General features: G+C 44.0%; 1 protein-coding gene across 1 annotated transcript in view; it reads right to left on the reverse strand.

Annotated features, from left to right (window-relative positions):
- LOC106581149 (protein turtle homolog B) overlaps positions 1-17,326 on the reverse strand; it is an 89,851-nt gene extending 72,525 nt beyond the window's left edge. Inside the window, 1 exon segment of the mRNA XM_014162997.2 lies at positions 17,019-17,326. Within this exon segment, the coding sequence (XP_014018472.2) occupies positions 17,019-17,082 (64 nt within the window). The 5' untranslated portion in view covers positions 17,083-17,326.
- Positions 17,327-22,774: the final 5,448 nt, after the last annotated feature.

Consider the following 22,774-nt stretch of genomic DNA (forward strand, 5'->3'; position numbering starts at 1 on the left):
CTGCTACTTCCACAAGAAATGTTGTTTTTGTTCGAAATAATCCATATTTATGTACAAATACCTCCGTTTTGTTCATGCGTACAGATCACTTATCCAAAGTCATAGCCCGTGAGCGCGGAACGAGAGACGAAAAGTCAAAATGTTCCATTACCGTACTTAGAAGCATGTCAAACACTGTTTAAAATCAATCTTTATGGTATTTTTAACGTAAAATTGCGATAATATTCCAACCGGACAATAGCATATTCATTCAAGAAGAAAAAGCAGGAACGGCGTGCTCGCGTGACTGCGCATATCCAATCCCTTTGTTGCCAGGCAGACCACTCAGAAACGGAGCTCCTGTTATCTGCCCAGTGACAGGAAAATGCTCAAACCACTTTCTGAAGGCTTTAGACAGCCAATGGAAGCCTTAGGAAGTGCAACGTCAACCCACAGACACCTCCAGCTTGGATTTTTCTCAGGTTTTTGAGTTCTGTTATACTTACAGACACCATTCAAACAGTTTTAGAAACGTCGGAGTGTTTTCTATCCAAATCTACTAATAATATGCATATTCTAGTTTCTGGGCCAGAGTAGTAACCTGTTTAAATTGGGTACGTTTTTCATCCGGCCGTGAAAATACTGCCCCTTAGCCCAGACAGGTTAACACACTCTGCCAACCCGGATGTCTTAGCCGTGTCTGAATCCTGGCTTAGGAAAACCACCAAAAACCCTGAAATCTCCATCCCTAACTATAACATTTTCCGACAAGATAGAACTGCCAAAGGGGGCGGTGTTGCAATTTACTGCAAAGATAGCCTGCAGAGTTCTGTCTTACTATCCAGGTCTGTACCCAAACAATTCGAGCTTCTACTTCTAAAAATTCACCTTTCCAGAAATAAGTCTCTCACCGTTGCCGCTTGCTATAGACCACCCTCTGCCCCCAGCTGTGCCCTCGACAACATATGTGAATTGATTGCCCCCATCTATCCTCTGAGCTCGTGCTACTAGGTGACCTAAACTGGGACATGCTTAACACCCCGGCCATCCTACAATTTAAGCTTGATGCCCTCAATCTCACACAAATTATCAATGAACCTACCAGGTACAACCACAAATCCATAAACACGGGCACCCTCATAGATATCATCCTAACTAACTCGCCCTCCAAATACACCTATGCTGTTTTCAATCAAGATCTCAGCGATCACTGCCTCATTGCCTGCATCCGTAATGGGTCTGCAATCAAACGACCACCCCTCATCATGGGGCGGCAGGGTAGCCTAGTGGTTAGAGCGTTGGACTAGTAACCGAAAGGTTGCATGTTTGAATCCCCGAGCTGACAAGGTACAAATCTGTCGTTCTGCCCCTGAACAAGGCAGTTAACCCACTGTTCCTAGGCCATCATTGAAAATAAGTATTTGTTCTTAACTGACTTGCCTAGTTAAATAAAGGAAACATTTTTAAAAAATCATTGTCATACGCTCACTAAAACACTTCTGCGAGCAGGCCTTTCTAATCGACCTGGCCGGGGTATCCTGGAATGACATTGACCCCATCCCGTCAGCAGAGGATGCCTGGTTATTCTTTAAAAGTGCCTTCCTCACCATCTTAAATAAGCATGCTCCATTCAAAAAATGTATAACTAGGAATAGATATAGTCCTTGGTTCAATCCAGACCTGTCTGCCCTTGACCAGCACAAAAACATCCTGCATTAGCATCGAATAGCCCCGGTGATATGCAACTTTTCAGGGAAGTTAGGAACAAATATACACAGGCAGTTAGGAAAGCTAAGGCTAGCTTTTTCAAACAGAAATTTGCATCCTGTAGTACAAACTCAAAAAAGTTCTGGGACACTGTAAAGTCCATGGAGAATAAGAGCACCTTCTCCCAGCTGCCCACTGCTCTGAGGCTAGGAAACACGGTTACCACCGATAAATCCACTATAATTGAGAATTTCAATAAGCATTTCTCTACGGCTGGCCATGCTTTCCACCTGGCTACCCCTACCCCGGTCAACTGCCCGGCACCCTCCACAGCATCCCGCCCAAGTCCCCACCATTTCTCCTTCACCTAACTCTAGATAGCTGATGTTCTGAAAGAGCTGCAAAATCTGGACCCCTACAAACCAGCTGGGCTAGACAATCTGGAGCCTCTCTTTCTAAAATGATCTGCCAAAATTGTTGCTACCCCTATTACTAGCCTGTTCAACCTCTCTTTCGTATCGTCTGAGATTCCCAAAGATTGGAAAGCTGCCGCGGTCATCCCCCTCTTCAAAGGGGGTGACACTCTAGACCCAAACTGCTACAGACCTATATCTATCCTACCCTGTCTTTCTAAGGTCTTCGAAAGCCAAGTTAACAAACAGATTACCGACCATTTTGAATCCCACCATACCCTCTCCGCTATGCAATCTGGTTTCAGAGCTGGTCATGGGTGCACCTCAGCCACGCTCAAGGTCCTAAACGATATCATAACCGCCATCGATAAGAGACATTACTGTGCAGCCGTATTCATCGACCTGGTCAAGGCTTTCGACTCTGTCAATCACCACATTCTTATTGGCAGACTCGACAGCCTTGGTTTCTCAAATGATTGCCTCGCCTGGTTTACCAACTACTTCTCTGATAGAGTTCAGTGTGTCAAATCGGAGGGCCTGTTGTCCGGACCTCTGGCAGTCTCTATGTGGGTGCCACAGGGTTCAATTCTCGGGCCGACTCTCTTCTCTGTATACATCAATGATGTCGCTCTTGCTGCTGGTGATTCTCTGATCCACCTCTACGCAGATGACACCATTCTGTATACTTCTGGCCCCTCTTTGGACACTGCGTTGAACCTCCAGACGAGCTTCAATGCCATACAACTCTCATTCCGTGGCCTCCAACTGCTCTTAAATACAAGTAAAACTAAATGCATGCTATTCATTCGATCACTGCCCGCACCTGCCCGCCCGTCCAGCATCACTACTCTGGACGGCTCTGACAACTACAAATACCTAGGTGTCTGGTTAGACTGTAAACTCTCCTTCCAGACTCACATTAAGCATCTCTAATCCAAAATTAAATCTAGAATCGGCTTCCTATATCACAACAAAGCATCCTTCACTCATGCTGCCAAACATACCCTCATAAAACTGACCATTCTACCGACCCTCGACTTCGGCAATGTCATCCATAAAATAGCCTCTAACACTCTACACAACAAATTGGATGCAGTCTATCACAGTGCCATCCCTTTTGTCACCAAAGCCCCATACACTACCCACCACTGTGACCTGTACGCTCTCGTTGGTTGGCCCTCTCTTCATACTCGTCGCCAAACCCATTGGCTCCAGGTCATCTACAAGTCTCTGCTAGGTAAAGCCCCGCCTTATCTCAGCTCACTAGTCACCATAGCAGCACCCACTCATAGCAGCACCTGCGCTCCAGCAGGTATATCTCACTGGTCACCCCCAAAGCCAATTCCTCCTTTGGTCGCCATTCCTTCCAGTTCTCTGCTGCCAATGACTGGAACGAACTGCAAAAATCACTGAAGCTGGAGACTCATATTTCCCTCACTAGCTTTAAGCACCAGCTGTCAGAGCAGCTCACAGATCACTGCACCTATACATAGCCCATCTGTAAACAGCCCATCCAACTACCTCATCCCCATACTGTATTTATTTATTTATCATCTTGCTCCTTTGCACCCCAGTATCTCTACTTGCACATTCATCTTCTGCACATCTACCATTCCAGTGTTTAATTGCTATATTGTAATTACTTCGCCACCATGGCCTATTTATTGCCTTAACTCCCTTATTTTACCTCATTTGCACTCACTGTATATAGACTTTTTGTTTTTTATTTTTATTTTTTTCTACTGTATTATTGACTGTATGCTTTGTTTATTCCATGTGTAACTCTGTGTTGTTGTATGTGTTGAATTGCTATGCTTTATCTTGGCCGGGTCGCAGTTGCAAATGAGAACTTGTTCTCAACTAGCCTACCTGGTTAAATAAAGGTGAAATGAAAATAAATGAAAAAAATGTGCTGCTTATGTATGCCCGTTAGTGTCACGGATCCCTCCGGAACTGTCATTACGCACACCTGGTCCCTAATCCCATTTGATTAGTAATTGTATAAGTGTGCCCTTTGTTCACCATTGTCCTGTCGATTATTGTTTCAATGTCCGTTGGTGTGTGAGTACCTGTGCTGTTTTGTTTTGGCTTTCGTGCCACGTGTATTGTGCAAATGATTACCGGTCTCATCCCAAGTGATAATCATTGTGCGATCGTGTATTTATTCGAGGTACTCCTCGCTCTTTTGTTTAGGTCTCAACCCTGTGTTTTGTATAGTGTTTCTTTGGTCTTTGTCCCTGTGCCTGTACATGGCATGCTGTAATTTGGGTAAATAAAATCCCATATTACGCATTCCTGCGCCTGTCTCCCGACCATTTATTCTGACGTGACAGTTAGGCTTAACACCCCTTGTAAAGCAGATTAATTTGCTTAATTTTGAGAAGTTATTTGGCCACTTTAGTTGTGATAGAAACCTTATTAAAACATATAGGCCCATGGTCTAGGCTACACGAGGTGTCCGTCTATGATTAGAAAAAGTCGCAAAAAAAGGCATTGTTTCTTATGCTGGGCATCATTAATAATATATAATTTACAAGTGAAAGGCTAATATTGTCACCAATCAGACTATTCTTGATTGAATATGTATATACACTAAATAATATGTGTAAAATTTGTTTTGATTTAGAATGTACCATTATTATGCACCGTATCGAAACAGGGGCAGCGTAAAAGAAAATACATGTCATCTATGCACTTAAATAGTGAATGGCCAACGCTTTCCCAGCGGTTTATTTTCATGCAAGCCAGGTAGCCTATAGTCCTGTTGTAAATATAAGCAATGTGCTTAATATTATGGAAGTTGAGAAATAAATATAGTAGGCCTAGCCCATAGAAAGCTGATGGGATCCTCCTCTTTTTAGTAGAAGCCATCATTATGTTTTCTCGCGCAATTGCATAGCCTATTGAGTTGTTGCACAACATGAGCTCATGAGCTCTCACAAAGTGTTTCATTAGATTTTCGAAAACATTTGCGTTAATGTCAGAGTGATTAGAGGCACAATAGAGTGCATCAGACCTTGGAGAAGCCTAATTACCCTGACTAAACGGTCACAAGGAATTTGACTGCCTTCATGACTTGTGCCTGCTGGTGTGGCGGAATACGGTCACCACAACAGCCCTAATCCTAACTCCTAACTACAACTAACAGTAGTGCTGATCCTGCTCATAACGAATTCCTGAAGGGACGACTTTATCCAGTACACTATGCTGCTGTCTACATCTGTTAGGTAAATTAGCTAAATCAAAGGCAGTTCATGTCCCAGAGCACAACGCAGGGCTAAAATTCCAGATTATTTGGCACCAGTTAAATAGGCAGGTTCATTACCAATACTAGACACAGTTACTCACTGCAAGCAGCCTCCTTCTGTTGCAGCTCACTTAATCAATAAAATACATCTGTTCTGAGTCAATCAACATCTGTTCAGAGCAGAACCTGAATGTTCACAGTAGAACAGCATGTACAGTTAGGAGTTAAATACGCTGGAGATTTTAACCTGCCTTTCGAGCCGCAGTGACAATAATGGCACTTGCATGAAAAGTACTCTTTACTGTACTTGCAATAATGATCACATATTTGTGTGTGTGTGGACTCGCCAGGCACGTTGGGCTGTAATTATACCAGCTAGAACAATAGCTGTGAAATATTTTGACATTATCGAAGGCCAATGTGATAACAGATAATATACAATTTTAATAAATATAAATAATAAATGTACTACATTTGGAGCCATTGGGGGGGTTTTCATGTCACCCCAGGGTGCCTAAATCCTCTTCCTGACACTGACTCAATCTGTGACAAATCTACCATCAAAACATTACAAGGTAGGGGTTGGAGAACAGTGCTTTGGATCCTGGCAGTTCTACAGTGCTACAACCCACTATCACAAACTATTGTGAAATAGACATCAATTACTTGGGAAATTCGTGACACACACGAAAAAGTAAAAACATTTGTGTTCACCACATGATTTGGTATACAGTGAATTTTAAACACATATAAGGGCAGTAGGTTACTTAAGACAGAAACGATAGGAGGGAGGTTTGATTAGGGTGGGCGTATAACGCAAAGGTCTAGCAACCCAAACGTTGCGTGTTCGAATTCCATGATGGCCAACGTTAGCATTTTAGCTAATTAGCAACTGTAACTACTTACTACTACTTTTTTTTGTTAGCTAACTCTATCCCTTTAACTACTGAGCTAGCAATTTAGCTAACCCTTTAAATACTTAGCTAGCATGTTAGCTAACCCTAACCCTTTAACTACTTAGCTAGCATGTTACCTAACCCTAACCTTAATTAGTCACTTTAACTCTACCTACATGTACATATCACCTCAATTACCACAACTAACCGGTGCCCCCCTCACATTGACTCTGTACCGGTAACCCTTGTATATAGCCTCACTTGTTATTTTAATGCTGCCGTTTAATTATTTGCTACTTTTATTTTCTATTTTCTACTTATCTATTTTTTACTTAACACTTATTTTAATTTGTTTTCTTTACTTCGTAAAGCATAGTTGGTTAAGGGCTTGTAAGTAAGCATTTCACTGTAAGGTTGTAATACCTGTTGTATTTGGCACATGTGACAAATACAATTTGATTTGATTTGATCCTAACCTTAATTAACCCCTAATCCTAACCTTAACCCTTAGCCTCGCTAACATTAGTCACCTAGCTAACCTAGCTAATGTTAGCCACAACAAATTTGAATTTGTTATGAAGAAAATCGTGTACTGTATACGAATGCGCAATGAAAAAGAAAATAGTTTGGTGGACACAACTTTTTTTTTACTTTTTCGTGTGCCTGAAACCAATTTCAAAAATATTATTTGTGTCTATTTCAATTTAATCTGTGATAGCGTGTTGAGAACCTTGAGCGAGATATGAAATCAGGCATTGAGCAAAGGAGCAAAGGTGAATATCACAGTACAAGCACTTCAGCAACAGCACAGACAGTGTTCTGGTGCAGATGTCCCAAACTATAGTTTTGGGACATCTACTTTGTGCATGACACAAGTAATTTTTCCAACATTGTTTACAGACAGATTATTTCAATTATAATTCACTGTATCACAATTCCAGTGGGTCAGAAGTTTACATACACTAAGTTGACTGTGCCTTTAAACAGCTTGGAATATTCCAGAAAGTGATGTCATGGCTTTAGAAGCTTCTGATAGGCTAATTGACTAAATTTGAGTCAATTGGAGGTGTACCTGTGAATGTATTTCAAGGCCTACCTTCAAACTCAGTGCCTCTTTGCTTGACATGGGAAAATCAAAAGAAATCAGCCAAGACCTCAGAAAACAATTGTAGACCTCAACAAGTCTGGTTTATCCTTGGGAGCAATTTCCAAACGCCTGAAGGTACCACATTTATCTGTACAAACAATAGTATGCAAGTATAAACACCATGGGACCAAGCAGCCATCATACCGCTCACGAAGGAGACGCGTTCTGTCTCCTAGAGATGAACGTACTTTGGTGCGAAAAGTGCAAATCAATCCCAGAACAACAGCAAAGGACCTTGTGAAGATGCTGGAGGAAACAGGTACAAAAGTATCTATATCAAAGGTAAAATGAGTCCTGTATCGACATAACCTGAAAGGCCGCTCAGCAAGGAAGTAGCCACTGCTCAAAAACCGCCATAAAAACGCTTGCAAGCCGAAGAACACCATCCCACCATCCCAACCGACTGATGCACTTCACAAAATAGATGGCATCATGAGGTTGGAAAATGATAAGGATATATTGAAGCACCATCTCAAGACATCAGTCAGGAAGTTAAAGCTTGGTCGCAAATGGGTCTTCCAAATGGACAATGACACCAAGCATACTTCCAAAGATGTGGAAAAATGGCTTAAGGACAACAAAGTCTAGGTATTGGAGTGGCCATCACAAAGCCCTGACCTCAATCCTATAGAAAATTTGTGGGCAGAGCTGAAAAAGCATGTGCAAGCAAGGAGGCCCAAGTTAAACAATTTAAAGGCAAGGCTACCAAATACTAATTGAGTGTATGTAAACTTCTGACCCACTGGGAATGTGATGAAAGAAATAAAAGCTGAAATAAATCATTCTCTCTACTATTATTCTGACATTTCACATTCTTAAAATAAAGTAGTGATCTTAACTGACCTAAGACAGGGAATTTTTACAAGGATTAAATGTCAGGAATTGTGGAAAAACAGAGTTTAAATGTATCTGGCTAAGGTGTATGTAAACTTCCGACTTCAACTGTAGGTTATTGATTACATACATAATACAATGAAAACAGGTCTCTAGTCGACTAACAAAAGCATGACCGTTTGGTAACGCAATGGAAAGGGAGGGCCTACTAGGTAAGGGAGAGACAAAGAGTTAACTTATCGTACATACATTTGGAAACTACGCTCACCGTAACCAGAATACTTAGAACTCTAACAACCGCTCATTCGGATTAGAAATGCAATGTATATTTATGTGTAGATGTCTTTCTCTGTCGTCTCTCTGTTGAAACCACTCAATCCGTCTATGGCAGGTATTCCCAAACTGGGGTACGCAATGCCGTCGGGGGTATGCCAAATAAAATGTGATTCACTTTTTTTAATATATATATATTTATATATATATATATATATATATATATATAAAAAAAGATATTCACATTTTCAAACAGTCAATTTATATTTTCCAATGGGGCTATACATTTGGGTGAGGTTTTTTTCTCTCCTGAGTAGCCTTGTTTCGCTGCCAAAAATAAAATTAAACCATCTAGTGTTCAGCGAAAGAACAACACAATGTCAAATACAGGTAGCCGAGTCAAATAATTAACATCCAATCACATTAACCGTTACTGTTTCGCAGGAATTCCAGCACAGCCCCCCCTTCCCTCTTCTGTGGAAGAGAGGGGTCTGGCTATCTTCAAACATGTGCCAAGATGATCTGGCACCTTTGATCCTCACCAAGGAGAGAGAGTAATGACAGTGTATGTGTGGCAATGAGGTGCAATGCAATGAGTGTAGTCAGGACACATGGATAGGAGTACATAGTGCACTACATACTAGGCATCACACAGAGAAACAACATGGATAGCTAACATGGACACCTATAATTAATGACATATAATTAATGACGGCTCAGACATGAGACGTATGTGGTAGGGACTCCAGACAATCACGGATTATAAAGGAAGACGCGGACACCGACGTCTTGCTCCCAGACAAGCTAAACACCTTCTTCGCCCGCTTTGAGGATAACATAGTGCCGCCGACATGGGCCGCTCCCGAGGACTGTGAGCTCTCATTCTCCGGGGCCGACGTGAGTAAGACATTTAAGCGGCCCAAACGGCATCCATAGCCGCGTCCTCAGAGCATGCGCAGACCAGCTGGCTGGAGTGCTTACGGACATATTCAGTCTCTTCCTATCCCAGTCTGTTGTCCCCACTTACTTCAAGATGTCCACCATTGTTCCTGTACCCAAGAAAGTGAAGGTAACTGAACTAAATGGCTAAATTACCATTTCTGTCATCATGAAGTACTTTGAGAGGCTCTACCTTTCCCAACACCCTAGACCCACTGCAATTTGCATACAGCCCCAACAGATCCACGGATGATGCAATCGCCATCGCACTGCACATTGCCCTGGATCTGAACCTCGCCCTGTACAACTGGGTCCTGCTCAGCCCCCTCCTGTACTCCTTGTTTACCCATGACTGCGTGACCACGCACGCCTCCAACTCAATCATTAAGTTTGCAGACGACACAACTGTGGTAGGCCTGATTACCAACAATGATGAGACAGCCTACAGGGAGGAAGTGAGGGCACTGGCGGAGTGGTGCCAGGAAAATAACCTCTCCCTCAACGTAAAAAAAAACGAAGGAGCTGATTGTGCACTTCAGGAGACAGCAGAGGGAGCATGCCCTCATGCACATCAACGGGGCCGCAGCGGAGAAGGTGAAAGTTCCTTGGCGTACATATCACTGACAAACTGAAATGGTCCACCCACACAGACAGTGTGGTGAAGAAGGTGCAACAGCGCCTCTTCAACCTTAGGAGGCTGAAGAATTTAGGCTTGGCCCCTAAGACCCTCACAAACTTTTACCGATGCACCATTGAGAGCATCCTGTCGGGCTGTATTACTGCCTGGTACGGCAACTGCACCGTCCGCAACCACAAGGCTCTCCAGGGGGTGTTGTGGTCAGCCCAACGCATCCCCGGGAGCACACTGTCCTTCAGGACATCTACAGCACCCGGTGTCACAGGAAGGCCAAAAAGATCATCAAGGACCTCAGTCAGCCGAACCACGGCATCATCTAGAAGGCGAGGTCAGTACAGGTGCATCAAAGCTGGGACCGAGATACTGATAAACAGCTTCTATTTCAAGGCCATCAGACTGTTAAATAGCCATCACTAGCCAGCCTCCACCCAGTACCCTGGCCTGAATTTAATCCTATTCCTTCTACTCAATGTGAGCTAGTGGCCCTTCCTTCTACACACAACATATGCTTGTGAGCACAGCACACTCTCCTACATGAAAAGCAGCCTCATGAACACTACCTCCTACACAGGCTGCCCACTACTACATAACACAGATGAGAGGCCAGGCCACCGCAGGCTAGCTGCCTACTATCTCTGAAACACCAGTGGCATTCAGCTGACAGACAGAGACCTGGGTGTCATATACCTTTAACACACATCTCTAGCCTGACAGCCAATTGTTGTGAGCCAGCCCAGCCTAGTCAGTCTCTCTCCCCTCCACTCTCTGGCCCTCTGTAGCTGCACGTCCCCCTAAGACAAGCACAGCCCAATTAAGGACGGGCCCCGGCCCTCAGTCGACAATGAGCTGACACCTGCTCCTGCCTGGGCACTGGGCACAGAGAGGGGGTGTGAAACAGGCCAGGCGTGCGTGCCAGAGGCCCAAAGGCCAATTCAACACTGTGGGGCACTGCCAGAGGTGCACATTACAGGAAATCAGGATATAAGGAGGGTGGCGCCCGCCCTGCCCTGTGCTAGCCAGGAGTTGTAAGTCACTGACATTTCCCCATGCTAACACAGATCGAGTCACACACAGACTCAACTTCCTTCCTTTTTAAACAAGTAGTAGATTCTTCAGCCATAATAACCTGATAGTGTTGTAAATTAATTGCATCAAGAAGCATGCTTATTAGCGCATTCATATGGCTTTTCTAATTACAGTTGGTTATTGAAAATAATGTTAATTCAACATCAATAAATCAAAGAAATTACACAGCCCTCAAGAACAAGTGTGAGTGAAGGAATCTGCTCGATAAATTCCATGCAACTTTCAGAGCTCTAAAACATCCCAGTCAGTCACAGACTGCCCTGTCTCTACCACTCTCCTCTCCTCTCACTCTACTAGGTCTCTCTACCCTCTCTCTCTCTCTCTGTCTCTACCCTCCCTCTCTCTCTGTCTCTACCCTCTCTCTCTCTCTCTGTCTCTACCCTCTCTCTCTCTCTGTCTCTACACTCTCTCTCTCTCTCTCTCTCTCTGTCTCTACACTCTCTCTCTCTGTCTCTACCCTCTCTCTCTCTGTCTCTACCCTCTCTCTCTCTCTGTCTCTACCCTCTCTGTCTCTACCCTCCCTCTCTCTCTGTCTCTACCCTCTCTCTCTCTCTGTCTCTACCCTCTCTCTCTCTCTGTCTCTACCCTCTCTCTCTCTCTGTCTCTACCCTCTCTCTCTCTGTCTCTACCCTCTCTCTCTCTGTCTCTACCCTCTCTATGTCTCTACCCTCTCTCTGTCTCTACCCTCTCTCTCTCTGTCTCTACCCACTCTCTCTCTGTCTCTACCCTCTGTCTCTCTCTGTCTCTACCCTCTCTCTCTCTGTCTCTACCCTCTCTCTCTCTGTCTCTACCCTCTCTCTGTCTCTACCCTCTCTCTGTCTCTACCCTCTCTCTCTCTGTCTCTACCCACTCTCTCTCTGTCTCTACCCTCTCTCTCTCTCTGTCTCTACCCTCTCTCTGTCTCTCTGTCTCTACCCTCTCTCTGTCTCTCTGTCTCTACCCTCCCTCTCTCTCTGTCTCTACCCTCTCTCTCTCTCTGTCTCTACCCTCTCTCTCTCTCTGTCTCTACCCTCTCTCTCTCTCTGTCTCTACCCTCTCTCTCTCTGTCTCTACCCTCTCTCTCTCTGTCTCTACCCTCTCTCTGTCTCTACCCTCTCTCTCTCTCTCTCTCTGTCTCTACCCTCTCTCTCTCTGTCTCTACCCTCTCTCTCTCTGTCTCTACCCTCTCTCTCGTCTCTACCCTCTCTCTCTCTGTCTCTACCCTCTCTCTCTCTGTCTCTACCCACTCTCTCTCTGTCTCTACCCTCTCTCTCTCTCTCTGTCTCTACCCTCTCTCTCTCTCTGTCTCTACCCTCTCTCTCTCTGTCTCTACCCTCTCTCTCTCTGTCTCTACCCTCTCTCTCTCTGTCTCTACCCTCTCTCTGTCTCTACCCTCTCTCTCTCTCTGTCTCTACCCTCTCTCTGTCTCTACCCTCCCTCTCTCTGTCTCTACCCTCTCTCTCTCTGTCTCTACCCTCTCTCTCTCTCTCTCTCTCTCTGTGTCTCTACCCTCTCTCTGTCTCTACCCTCTCTCTCTCTCTGTCTCTACCCTCTCTCTCTCTCCGTCTCTACCCTCTCTCTCTCTCCGTCTCTACCCTCTCTCTCTCTCCGTCTCTACTCTCTCTCTCTCTGTCTCTACCCTCTCTCTCTCTGTCTCTACCCTCTCTCTCGTCTCTACCCTCTCTCTCTGTCTCTACCCTCTCTCTCTGTCTCTACCCTCTCTCTCTCTCTGTCTCTACCCTCTCTCTCTCTCTGTCTCTACCCTCTCTCTCTCTCTGTCTCTACCCTCTCTCTCTCTCTGTCTCTACCCTCTCTCTCTCTCTGTCTCTACCCTCTCTCTCTCTGTCTCTACCCTCTCTCTCTCTGTCTCTACCCTCTCTCTCTCTGTCTCTACCCTCTCTCTCTCTGTCTCTACCCTCTCTCTCTCTCTCTCTCTGTCTCTACCCTCTCTCTCTCTGTCTCTACCCTCTCTCTGTCTCTACCCTCTCTCTCTCTGTCTCTACCCTCTCTCTCTCTCTGTCTCTACCCTCTCTCTCTCTCTGTCTCTACCCTCTCTCTCTGTCTCTACCCTCTCTCTCTCTCTCTACCCTCTCTCTCTCTCTCTACCTCTCTGTCTCTACCTCTCTGTCTCTACCCTCTCTCTCTCTCTCTCTCTCTCTGTCTCTACCCTCTCTCTCTCTCTGTCTCTACCCTCTCTCTGTCTCTACCCTCTCTCTGTCTCTACCCTCTCTCTCGTCTCTACCCTCTCTCTCTCTGTCTCTACCCTCTCTCTCTCTCTGTCTCTACCCTCTCTCTCTCTCTCTCTCTGTCTCTACCCTCTCTCTCTCTGTCTCTACCCTCTCTCTCTCTGTCTCTACCCTCTCTCTCTCTCTGTCTCTACCCTCTCTCTCTCTCTCTGTCTCTACCCTCTCTCTCTCGTCTCTACCCTCTCTCTCTCTCTCTCTCTCTCTCTCTACCTCTCTGTCTCTACCCCCTCTCTGTCTCTACCCTCTCTCTCTCTCTCTCTCTGTCTCTACCCTCTCTCTCTCTGTCTCTACCCTCTCTCTGTCTCTACCCTCTCTCTGTCTCTACCCTCTCTCTCTCTGTCTCTACCCTCTCTCTCTCTCTGTCTCTACCCTCTCTCTCTCTCTGTCTCTACCCTCTCTCTCTGTCTCTACCCTCTCTCTCTCTCTCTCTCTCTGTCTCTACCTCTCTGTCTCTACCCTCTCTCTCTCTCTGTCTCTACCCTCTCTGTCTCTACCCTCTCTCTCTCTCTGTCTCTACCCTCTCTGTCTCTACCCTCTCTCTCTCTCTCTCTGTCTCTACCCTCTCTCTCTGTCTCTACCCTCTCTCTCTCTCTGTCTCTACCCTCTCTGTCTCTACCCTCTCTCTCTCTCTGTCTCTACCCTCTCTGTCTCTACCCTCTCTCTCTCTCTGTCTCTACCCTCTCTATCTACACTCTCTCTATCTACCCTCTCACTCTGCCACACTCCGTCTCACTCACTATGTCAATAACAGAGACATACATTGAATCTCTTAAATTCTGCTGAGCCGAATAATATGACTGTTATTTTTTCCCTATTTAAATCTTTGGAACCTCCCTGTTCAATGATGGAATCCATTTTCTTCTTGACTGCCTGAGTGGTACTTGTGGTTTTACTACCCTTGGGATTCTCGTGAGACTTTTCAAGGATTGGCACTGCTTCCCTGGGAGCAGATAGGCCTGCAGATCATCAAACCTCAACTAAGCATCACATACAGTAAAGCCAGAAACTATGAGTGATTGAATAAGGGATACATTCGTGATTGCTGTACATTTCTGTGAGTTGAGATACAGTACTAGAATTGTATTCATTTTCATCAAACTGGGAGGGAGAGCCAGCCTTTGTTTTGTATGGTTACACTAGTTTGTCAGAAGTGTGAGTAGTCAACCAGAGAGAGAACTGGGGGCTTCAACCAGGCCCGTTCCTCATTCTGGCTTTCCCAGAATGCTCCAGGCTTTGTTTGCATGGAGATTCCACTGGGAGCATACTGGCCGAGGCGAGAGGAGTGGTTGCAGCAGAAAGAGCTGGCACATGCCCAGTGCTGTGCTGGCAGAAGTCTGCCTTCCACAGCTTGAGCACAGGGCTTTCTCTAGGCTGGGTTTACAAGCTTTACTCCCATGATTGGGAGAGTAAATAGAGCATATGCCTGACAGTGAACGAGTGAGGGTATAGGTTGTATGTCTGAGTGAAAGTGAGTGAGTGACTGAGGGAGTGAGTGAAGTGACTGAGGTATCTGTTGGTGAATGGGCACTATAGATGAGTGAATGATATCAGAGAACGATTGAATGAATGAGAGAGAGAGAGAGAGAGAGAGAGAGAGAGGAGGGAGAAGAGACTAGATTGCCTAGACTAGACTGCCTGTATCCTCTTTGGCATGGAAAAGGAAAGGGAAAGGGGGATACCTAGTCACTTGTACAACTGAATGCCTTCAACTGAAATGTGTCTTCCGCATTGAACCCAACCCCTCTCAATCAGAGAGGTGCGGGTGCTGCCTTAATCAACATCCCCATCATCGGCGCTCAGGGAACAGGAAGGCAGTCATGGTACAGTAGGATGAAACACATATTGCCAGGGACTGGGAATGGGGTCATGTCCATATCAATTCAGGAGATAAATTCAAATGTAATTCATGCCCATAGTTTGTAACAAGGATTTTGCTTCTGAATTAATTTTCGGAATTGATTGGTTTGAAATGGAATTGACCCCAACCCTGCTAGGGACACTACCCTCTACTCTGACATTTGATCTCTTCTACCAACATGTCTAACACAGAGATAGTAAACGCAACAGCCAAAGGACGCAGACATTCTTAGAAAGTATACCAATGGTATTAATATTTTCCCACATACGCTGTTTAACCTAATATTTGCATAGGTAGTTTTCAGATTTGTGTAATCACATTTCAGCAGTTTTCTAAAACAGTTTTTATGGAAAAATAAATCCTAACCCTAACCAAAATGAATGGTGGGATTAAAAAGAAAAAAACCAACATTGTATAGCCCACTGGTAATACCTAGGTAATACATATTTCAGGGTTGGAACTGGCAGTGACTGAATGTGACTGCTACATGAGAGACCAAGACAGGTATGAATTATCAAAGAAACAGCGTAAAGGAAATAATAACGTATGTTTTGACTAACTAATATCTAATTATGTTTCATATAGAAAAACGAACCCCTGGCCCTCACAAATCCTAAAACTTAACAATTCTAATCCTCAATTGTCAAATAAAACATAAAGCAGAGTAACTTTAGACAGAGGATGAGGGGTCATTGAGCTCAGTCATCATCATATGACGACTCGAGAAAGGGCTCCCCCATCTGGACACTATTGGAAGAGCAAGGTTAAGTCAGTCCATGGGTCAACACAGTAGTTTCATGAAAATGTGAACAAACTTGCATAATTTATATTGTAATTATTAAACAGTTCATTGTGCCACTCCAGACCATTTGGTAAACACCTCTAATGGGCACTGCATCAGTCACAACTGTCAGTTACTGACACATCACACACAGCAGTTACATACCATCTGAAATACAATTTAAACAGACAAAATCTAATTAAATCAAATGTTATTGGTCCATACACATGTTTAGCAGATGTTATTGCGGCTGTAGCAAAATGCTTGTGTTCCTAGCTCCAACAGTGCAGTAATATCTAACAATTCACAACAATACACACACATCTAAAGTAACAGAAATAAATACATTCATGCACAGACAAGTTCCAATGTCATGTGACAATATTGCTGCATTGAGGAGTTACTTTCCCATGCTGGAAACTAGTGAAGCAGTCACACCCCTTTTTGTAAAATTATCACATTTGAGACTGCTGATCATGACAGATTTTCTTCGAAAGCAAATATCAGAAGAAAAATGTGTTTCATTTTGTGTTTTTTGCCTTTTATCCGACACATCTGAAACACATGTCCTGACTGTATAGGCTACTATCACTGACCATAGCAATATGTACTTACAGTAGAGAGAGTAATATGCTTGTAGTATTTTTCTGCTCAAATAATGGACCAATTATTTTACACAGAATTACGCAATATTATGTCTCACTTATTTGTCCTTTCAAATATGAGTTTTTACTCTTTAGGCTAAATTACATGATAATTGCATGATAAGGAGTAGGCTAATATTTTCCATAAAATATTTAGAAATACAAATAAACCAAGGCAGAACTTTCACGTGACTAGAGAAAATGCAGCCATTTATATAAATGAAAAACAGTTATTGCGTTTATGTACCAATTTAGAATGAGCATGCTATGCAAAGGCCAGCAGCAAACCCACATGCAGTCGCTCAAAATTATATATTATGGGCGACACAAAATATATTGCACTTCAACTCACCTTGAGCGGCCGTTCCTCTGGTGCTGAATACACTTGCTATCAAAGTGGCCACATACCAAATCATAGTACTATTGCCGACCAGCTATTACAACGCAAAGTGCCCCGTTCAACGAATCTGTCATATTCGACCTTGCACCGCGCGCGCTCTTATCGACGCCCTTTTATTCATATTCTATGCACTTTCCTATCGGCGATTCCCTTCATCCCTTCCCTCCCCCGTCCTTCCGTCCGCATCCTCTCTCGAAGAGACAGAGCACCTGCACCGCCGCGATTGTAGTAGACCGAGCTGTTTTACGAGTGCATAGTGAAATCTTTGTGAGAATTTAGCCACTAGGTCCGCCTCTTCTATCATTGGATTGGTTGCTGATAGAGGATTTGGGGCGTGTATTGGCTATTATTCCGCCCCTTACTATCGAATGACAGGAGGACAGACGCGTACCAATTCAAGGTGAGTTGGAGCGTGCCGTAGTAGTAGAACCGCAGTATCATGCGCATTGACAGAGAGCCGAGTCCGCATCTTTAAATGCCTGTCTTGAAGTGTCCCTTAACACGTGGCACCATAATTGTTCAATACTGACCAGTATATTGAGAGCCTTTGAACATGCATTCATTCTTCATATCAATGTTGGCATATCTATTCATGCTGCGAGCTACAGTATGCTGTTGATGTGCAAGAGCCATGATGTCTGTGCCGTTCCTCAGTCTCTCTTCTGTCTGTCGCTCATTCACAGCCTCTAGCTGTGGTCATGTCGTGGTCACCGGGTTAAAACGTTCCCTTTCTGATACTACAACCTCGGCTAATGTGTTGGGTGTGGCGACAGATGCAAACATTGTTTTCCCTTCTATTTATTCGAGGAGGCTGCCTTGTCTGCTGATGCTCCCAATCCAGCGGTAGCCTAGCTACACATGGCATAGCGTTGGAACCCTATCCGCACGCGCATTTTACATCTCCATTCAGTGAAAATGTAGAGGTATTAAGAGTCACTTTTTCCAAACACTGCACATAACATATACAAATCAGAATGATTGAAATGTTTTTTTATTTCCCTCAGAAAAATGATCTACAATCTAAAGTACTTCTCCATCAATGCAAAATGGTGTTATGTTCCTCTCCATATATGGATAAAAGCAGTTTATGTGGTTTTCTGTATCTTTCAGGTACTTACTCCATCTTATTCCAGTGAATGGTAGGCCTAATACTGCACATGCACATTCCTCAGTTATATGATAGCAATTCAGCAAGTCTGGCTTCACATTTTTCAGCTGCTACTTATCATGACACACAACCCAATATTTTCACTGACTGCTCCCCAAAATGAAGGACAGATATATACTCTATCTGATAAATAAATAGCATTTTAGGGTCAAAATTAAGACTAATGTTGATTGGACTGTATCCTAGGGCTCCCGTGTGGCGCAGTGGTATGGCACTGCATCTCAGTGCTAGTGGTGTCAGTTACAGACCCTGGTTCAATTCCAGGCTGTATCACAACCAGCCGTGATTGGGAGTCCCATAGGGCGGCGCACAATTGGCCCAGCATCGTCTGGGTTAGGGTTTTGCCGGGGTTGGCCGTCATTGTAAATATTAACTGACTTGCCTAGTTAAATAAAGGTTAAATAAAAATTTAAAAAATTGTATAAACCATTCAGGAATTTGGAAAGGCAGTAACAGGGACATTTTCCAGGCTTTGTAGAGAGATGTGGCTACAATATGGTAAACAACTGCAATTAAAAGTGGTTCATTTGGCAAACATTTAACCACACAATAGAGAACTGTGTATCACGGAACAATATGAAACAACACCTGGAGGAACAGCAGTATTGTAATAGAGGTCTATGCCCTGGATGGGTGGTGAACTGGGGAATCTAAAGTGCCCATACCAAACATACATTCTATGCTAACAACACTCCACATTCTTTCACGACTGGATGGATTCCACATTTGACTATGTTGGGAGCTTTGGGTAACACAGTAAAAAAAAACATAATGGTCAATGAGGCATTTTATTTTTTGACTCTTAATTAGGAGAAAGTGCCTTTGCACAAGAGAAACAGAGTTTTGGGATGGACAAAGTGATGACATCAAGGGATTACATAGTGTGGAAATATATATCCTAGGAATTCTTGTGTACGTACATTTTCTTAGAGATCGTCTGACATCTGTGACAGAAATTACATTTGGGTCCATTTGTAAAATGGCAAACACCTTTTCCATGGCAACTTGTGAAATTACACAGAACAAAATATAAACGCAACATGCAACAATTTACAGTTCATATAAGGAAATCCGTCAATTGAAATAAACTCATTAGGCCCTAATCTATGGATTTCACATGACTAGGAATGCTAGTCTAGGAATCTGTTGGTCACAGATACCTTTAAAAAAAAAGGTAGGGGCATGGATCAGAAAACCAGTCAGTATCTGGTGTGACCACCATTTGCATGACACATCTCCTTTCCATAGAGCTGATCAGGCTGTTGATTATAGATTGTAGAATGTTGTCCCACTCCTCTTCAATGGCTGTACGAAGTTGCTGGATATTGGCGGGAACTGGAACACACTGTCGTACATGTCGATCCAGAGCATCCCAAACATGCTCAATGGGTGGTAACATGTCTGGTTAGTATGCAGGCCATGGAAGAGCTGGGACATTTTCAGCTTCCAGAAATTGTGTACAGATCCTTGCAACATGGGGCATTGCATTATCATGCTGAAACATGAGGTGATGGCAGCGGATGAATGGGACGACAATGGTCCTCAGGATCTCGTCACGGTATCTCTGTGCATTTAAATATGCCATCAATAAAATGCAATTATGTTCATTGTCCGTAGCTTATGCCTGCCCATACCATAACCCCATTGCCACCATGTTCACAATGTTGACATCAGCAAACCGCTCACCCACATGACGCCATATTCACTGTCTGCCATCTGCCCAGTACAGTTGAAACTGGCATTCATCCATGAAGAGCACACTTCTCCAGCATGCCAGTGGCCATCGAAGGTGAGCATTTGCACACTGTAGTCGGCTACGACGCCAAACTTCTGTCACGTCAAGACCCTGGTGAAGACGCCGAGCATGCAGATGAGCTTCCTTGAGACGGTTTCTGACAGTTTGTGTAGAAGTTCTTCAGTTATGCAAACCCACAGTTTCATCAGCTGTCCAGGTGGCTGGTTCCAGACAATCCAGCAGGTGAAGAAGCCGGATGTGGAGGTCCTGGGCTGGCGTGGTTACACATGGTCAGCAGTTGTAAGGCTGGTTGCACATACTGCCAAATTCTCTAAAACGACGTTGGAGGCGACTTATGGTAGAGAAATTAACATAAAATTTTCAAGCAACAGCTCTGCAATCAGCATGTCAATTGCACGTTCCCCCAAAACTTGAGACATCTGTGGCATTGTGTTGTGTGAGAAAACTGCACATTTTCGAGTGGCCTTTTATTGTCCCCAGCACAAGGTCCACCTGTGTAATGATCATGCTGTTTAATCAGCTTCTTGATATGCCACACCTGTCAGGTGGATGGATTATCTTGACAAAGGAGAAATTCTCAGTAACAGAGATGTATCAGGTTTCAGGTAAGACCCAAGTGCAGACTGTTTTGAAGGAACAATGTTTATTGTAACAACAGGGGCAGGCAAACGACAGGTAAAGGCAGGCAGGGGTCGATAATCCAGAGTAGGTGGGCCAAGGTACAGGACGGCAGGCAGGGTCAGGGGCAGGAAGAGTGGTCAGGCAATCAGGCTCATAATCAGGACAGGCAATGGTCAAAACCAGGAGGGCGAGAAAAAGAGAGACGGGGAAAAACAAGAGCTGAGAAAACGCTGGTTGACTTGAACAAACAAGACGAACTGGCACAGACAGACAGAAAACACAGGTATAAATACCCAGGGGATAAGTGGGGAAGATGGGCGAAACCTGGAGGGGGGTGGAGACAAGCACAAGGACAGGTGAAACAGATCAGGGCATGACAAGATCTGAACAAATTCTAAGAGAAATAAGCTTCTTGTGCCTATGGAACATTTCTGGGATCTTTTATTTTAGCCCATGAAACATGGGATCAACACTTTACATTCTGCGTTTATATTTTTCTTCAGAGCAAAACAAGCATGAAAGTATGTTTTTTATTTTAAGTTGATATGTCCATTGAAATGGTCCTGGATGACAAAGCCATTAGGAGGGTGGAGTTGTCCTCTGTCGACCCAATTACTGTCATAGGTGAGGTGCAATAGTGCTCCCTCTCTGCTGCATGGCAAACTGAGCACAAGGTCATCTCTCTCTCTGTCTCTCTCTCTCTGCCTCTCTGCTTCTCTGCCTCTCTCTCTCCCTACCTGCCTGCCTGCCTGAAGTTGCAAGAGTGCTGACACATTGCTTTTTCCTGACCAGAACATCTCATGACCCTCTGGGATTATAAATCCTGATAAGTACTGTACAGGGTCTGTTTCCACGGTGACACCAACATAGCATAATGGTATTAGCCCAGCTTTATGAGGCAGTAGAAGACAGACAGACAGACAGACAGACAGACAGACAGACAGACAGACAGACAGACAGACAGACAGACAGACAGACAGACAGACAGACAGACAGACAGACAGACAGACAGACAGCAGCAGTGTGGTGATTTCTTTTAGATTAGGATGAAAGTTGATATAATCCCCTTTTATGCATCTCTTATTTAGAGCATCATTACTGTAATAGGTTGTTGACAATTTTAGGCAAATAATGTTTTCATTATGAGTCACTATAACTTGTTACCATAGTATTACCATGTTATTACCTAGGCTAATGTGATGTCATTTTAAGTGCCATTATTTTCATGTGAAGATATTGTCATTAACTATGTAGTTCTTAACTACATACGACTCCAAACACCATATTTAGGCCATAGAGCACATACACACTGTGACAAACCGTCCTCACTCTTCTGCCTTAAACATATTGGCTGTGCCATGTTGTGGCTTCCAGGAAGGAGTCTTTTCCTGGCAACTATTGGCTGTCCAACTGCATCAAATCCAAGGGCGCAATTTTCAACTTCAAACATAACAGAGACACATTGAAGATTTAGAACACAAAAGTGCAAAACATGCATGTAAGGAGAAAGTAAACTCAAGTCTGGGAGCCGGATAAGTTTATGCTTTAGCCAAGTACTTGGTCATGTGCAGTAAGTCATGACAGTGAACACACATCAGAGGAGTTGGCTGGTTCAAGTTCAAACAGATGGATACCAGACCAAGAAAACATAGGATTACTAGGAGCAGAGTACCCATTCACAAAAGTATTTCATGTTACTGTAAAGGAGATTACCTCAAGTTTGATACAACAACCAGATATTATGAGCTCAGATCTTTTTGCCTTATTGGGCATAGATTGGATTAACAGACAGGTGTCCCTCCCTTGGCCCCATGAGTAGGGCCTATACAAACTCATCCCTGCATTTTGGACAACTCTCCTGCCATGCACATCCCCACTCAGGTCAACAGATGTATGGGAAATGTGACTGTAAGCAATTGGGAGGTGTTGTTTAATTCCCAACTCAAGCTGCCCTTGTAGGAATCACGTGTGGCTGGGGGAGGATTAGCATGCATTGGTGCCATTGTGGGTTGGCACTTTCACTATGACAGATGAAGTCTAGATGCAGAAAGCCAGAACATGTAATCTCTGAATGGCTACTAGCATGGCAAACCCACAGTCTAAAATGTATGCCACTAACCACACTAGCCTATGTTAGGCTTTTGATAAACCTCTATTGACACC

This window comes from Salmo salar, chromosome ssa20 (assembly GCF_905237065.1).
Source record: "Salmo salar chromosome ssa20, Ssal_v3.1, whole genome shotgun sequence".
Taxonomy (NCBI): domain Eukaryota; kingdom Metazoa; phylum Chordata; class Actinopteri; order Salmoniformes; family Salmonidae; genus Salmo; species Salmo salar.